The following is a 3,833-nucleotide window of genomic DNA, read 5'->3' on the forward strand; positions in this document are numbered from 1 at the left end:
TGGGCAGTGATGTACAACACACACACACACACAAACATCAGGCAGTGATGTACAACACACACACACACACACACAAACATTGGGCAGTGATGTACAACACACACACACACACAAACCCAGAACAGTGTAGTAGTTCCAACACAAACACAATGCAATGATGGATTGTACAGCACACACAGGGCAATGATGTTCAAATGTGGTGAATGTAAAAAAAATTAAACACACAAAATATGTAACAGTTCACTCTACCTCTTTGTCGCTTCGTTCCTTTCTCTGCTGCTCCCATTCCTTCTTGCTGTTTGTGAGCAAATCCGTCCACTCGTCATTGAACGAGCGCTGTAACCCAAACAGCAAACAAAAAAAGCACAAAAATTAATTTGCTTGATGTTGCATGGATGTTGTCTCAGAATCTTCTAGAAAATTACTATTATTAATATGTAAGTAAACAACTTATGGCAAACCTAGTTAAAATCCAGGTATGTAAAGCTTATAGAGACTCAAAAACTCAAAGCCGTAATTGCTCCCACATAGAGACTACATATGTACAATGAGCAGACCCTAAAGGGGTCTGAATTCTTTCTTTACCTACTGTAGTGTATGACAAGAATCTATAAACCTGATAATGCAATTATGCAAAGGATTATAAAACTATCATAAATAGCAGTATATGATGTATATAATAAATACTGTATATAATTAATAGACCTAAACAATATAAAAACATAGCGTCTGCACCGCACCTCAATTAAGTCCAGCTCTTTTCTATAGTCTTTCTTCAGACTTGATATCTGTTCCTGCATCCTTTCAATAAGGAGATCCACTTCTTCTGCCTCCCTTTTACGATCTTTCACAAAACGAGCTTGTTTTGCTTTCAGCTCCTGCACACAAAAGTAAACTTCTGTTGAGTTTGTATGTTTGTGTATGTGTGTCTGTGTGTGTGTGTGTATTTGTATTTGTGTATATGTACCTGCTGCAATTCACTGATGAGCTTGTCCTTGTCTTCAATAATTTGCCAACAAAGCTGTTGCTGTCGTCTTAGTTCGTCTTTCAACTTCTGAGGGATATTCATTGTCTTGGCCTCAGTCAACTTGTTCATGATCTTATTGAACTTCTCTGTGCTGGACTTGACCTCATTTTCCAGCTTCTCCAATCTGTCCAAGATCAGAGCATGTTTGGGAACAATGGAGAAATAAGAAACAGATGATGCAAACAGTGTCTCAGTTTGTGTCCAAAAAAGTCCAAAAAATGTCAAATGACATACAGGAACATAACATACTTGGAATCAAATCTGAGTGTGTGTGTGTATATGTGTGTGTATTTCTGTGTCTATGTTTGTGTTTATGTGTGTGTGTTTCTGTGTGTGTGTGTGTGTGTGTGTGTTTGTACCTTAGTCTGTTTGCCTCCCTTAGTTTTTCTCTCCTCTTTAACTCTCTGGCATCTGCTGCCACCAAAATGTTGGTCACTAGCTCAGTGCCATCAGCTTTCAATTTAGTCATGTGCTGCAACAAGGACAAGTGACCAATATAAATACAGTACACTGAATACAGCTAAGAAAAAAGGTTTATAAATGAACATATATATATATATATATATATATATATATATATATATATATCAAACTTCTCTTACTCTTTCACTTTGCTCCATCTGTCTCTGAAATGGGAGAGCATCCTCCTTCTTCTGGACATCATCTCCAACTGCTTGTCTTTAGTTTTTCATTAAAGAAAAATATACAACAGACAACAGTCAAAATAAGAATGCTAGCTAAAATCTAAAAGCAAAAAATGCAGTTATAGTTAATAAAATAATATAATAATTATTTATAGTCTAATAGACTAATATAGTTCTAAATAATAATATCATTAACATATAATATCATTAACATAGTTTAAGTTAATATCAGTTAGAGCAATGTTCGCATAGTGGAGTCCCTGAAGAAAAGTCATTAGTTTGTTTTTTTTTTTACATTGCTGTAAACACCAACTCAACATTATCAAAGTTGCATTCATTATTGGGATTTTATCATAACCAAAAATTAGCTTTGAGAGCCCCAAGGTTCAGCAGTGTAACATAGCCTACTACAGGCATGGTGAAGTGTATCACATGTACTGATAGTTAGAAACTAAACGAACAGAGATTAAAAATTAGCCCGAGGCATGAATCAAACCCTCCAACCCCACAAGGGAGGGAAACTGCTAATGTCTAAGGCCAGAAAGTATACTCACTGTAATACATTTCAGGTTTCATGCTGATTATGACCCTGGTTCTTATATTTATTATCATATGAAATAAATATGTTAAATCCAAAAATAAAAACAAATAGTTTTCTAAAATATCATTAACCTGAACCTAATGCAGAAGGTTCAGAAAATGAAAAGCTCTAATTAATAAGCAGAATACTACTGCACACATTTACATAATGTATATAATACTGGTATAGTTCATAAAAAGTGTAGCCAAATGGGTACCTGATTACCCTCAGTGAACTGAATCACACCCAGCTTTCTCCCTGACAGACACAGAGATAAACTTACCGTTTTCTGGCCTGGACTCGTGCAGCAACACGCTTTCGGCGAGCCTCGATTCTGGTCTCGGCAGATGGTCCAGCCTCAGCTTTTTTCTTCAACAAAACTCTTGAAGGTAGCATTTTGTTACTCTCCAAAAACATAACCAGCAATTCACTCTGACTTACTGTGAGCTGTAATGAAATAGTGATTCTCTGTTACTTAGCAACGCAAGACGCAACAGAATCCAAATCAGAATGTTGCATACGTAGGGTAACCATACGTCCTCTTTTTCCCGGACATCTAAAAACATGCGTCCGGCCGGGATTTCTAAATCTCCTAAAATGTCCGGGATTCGGCTTTTGCTTTCTACACTCGTCATTAATTGTATGCGTTTTTGCATTGCTTTCACCTTTCTCTCTGTTTTAGCTGCTCGCACTTATTTTGTGAGATTGGGTAAAACAGATGATGCTGTTACTGATGCGGAGTGAGTTTTTGCATCCCACACCACGAAGCATCACAATAGCTATAGATCAATGGACTGCACGTCTGCCTTGTTAAAAAGGCTTTCCCTGATTCTGAGACAGCGCAAAAAAGTTTCAAGCGCTCGTATGAAGACTGAAGCAATGGTTAATGCTGTGATAGTGCCACATTCGGTCGACATAGCTCTGAAAGCACTGGAAGACACACCTTATTGTGGTGTTTCTACTGATGGAAGCCATCACGGTGAAAATATTGCCTCTGCTTATTCAGTATTTTGATTGGAAGAATGGTGGTGTGCAAAGTAAATTAGTCGAAGTTAAAAACACCCCAAATGAGTCAGCTGAGACTTTCATGCCTATTTGATTGGTAATCAGGGACTATTGGGAAACATTCCGTTGTGCTGGAGTTGACACAGAACATTATCATTAAATGTATACAGGGCAGAAATATAAATAGGGTACTTGGGAAACACGTGCAGAAATGTGCAAATTCAAAGGGCAAAGGAATAAAGGATGTGTTCAGTACTGAGTTGAGTTGAAATATATGTATAGGGAAATGAAAAAATTAGTTTAATTATTTAGTAACATAAATATAAAAGTAAAATCAACAAAATACCAATATAAATAAAATATAAATGTCATTTTAATGTTATTTAACTTCGCCGAAATCGTGTACGTACAGTACACCCATTACGACACGCTATTGGACGGAAAGGTTGGAAGTAGCCAATCACAGAGCATTAACAGTTTTACCTAGCTGCTGATTGGCTGGTAGCTACGCTGCTTTGTATGCGTGATGTCGCGGTTCATCTCCCCGCCCCTTGTGCCCGGTTCAACACGCGCGTAT

The 3,833-nt window shown here is 37.3% G+C and overlaps 1 protein-coding gene across 1 annotated transcript in view; it reads right to left on the reverse strand.

The window, feature by feature from the left end:
* The window catches only part of LOC131355325 (dynein regulatory complex protein 1-like), an 11,130-nt gene extending 8,385 nt beyond the window's left edge, over positions 1 to 2,745 (reverse strand). Inside the window, exons 1-6 of the mRNA XM_058393716.1 lie at positions 2,535 to 2,745; positions 1,630 to 1,705; positions 1,387 to 1,499; positions 968 to 1,151; positions 741 to 878; positions 250 to 336 (exon numbers count right to left, since the gene is read on the reverse strand). Coding sequence (XP_058249699.1) covers positions 250 to 336; positions 741 to 878; positions 968 to 1,151; positions 1,387 to 1,499; positions 1,630 to 1,705; positions 2,535 to 2,668 — 732 coding nt within the window. The 5' untranslated portion in view covers positions 2,669 to 2,745. The remainder of the gene's footprint in view (positions 1 to 249; positions 337 to 740; positions 879 to 967; positions 1,152 to 1,386; positions 1,500 to 1,629; positions 1,706 to 2,534) is intronic.
* Positions 2,746 to 3,833: the final 1,088 nt, after the last annotated feature.

Source organism: Hemibagrus wyckioides, linkage group LG06, assembly GCF_019097595.1.
Source record: "Hemibagrus wyckioides isolate EC202008001 linkage group LG06, SWU_Hwy_1.0, whole genome shotgun sequence".
Classification (NCBI taxonomy): Eukaryota; Metazoa; Chordata; class Actinopteri; order Siluriformes; family Bagridae; genus Hemibagrus; species Hemibagrus wyckioides.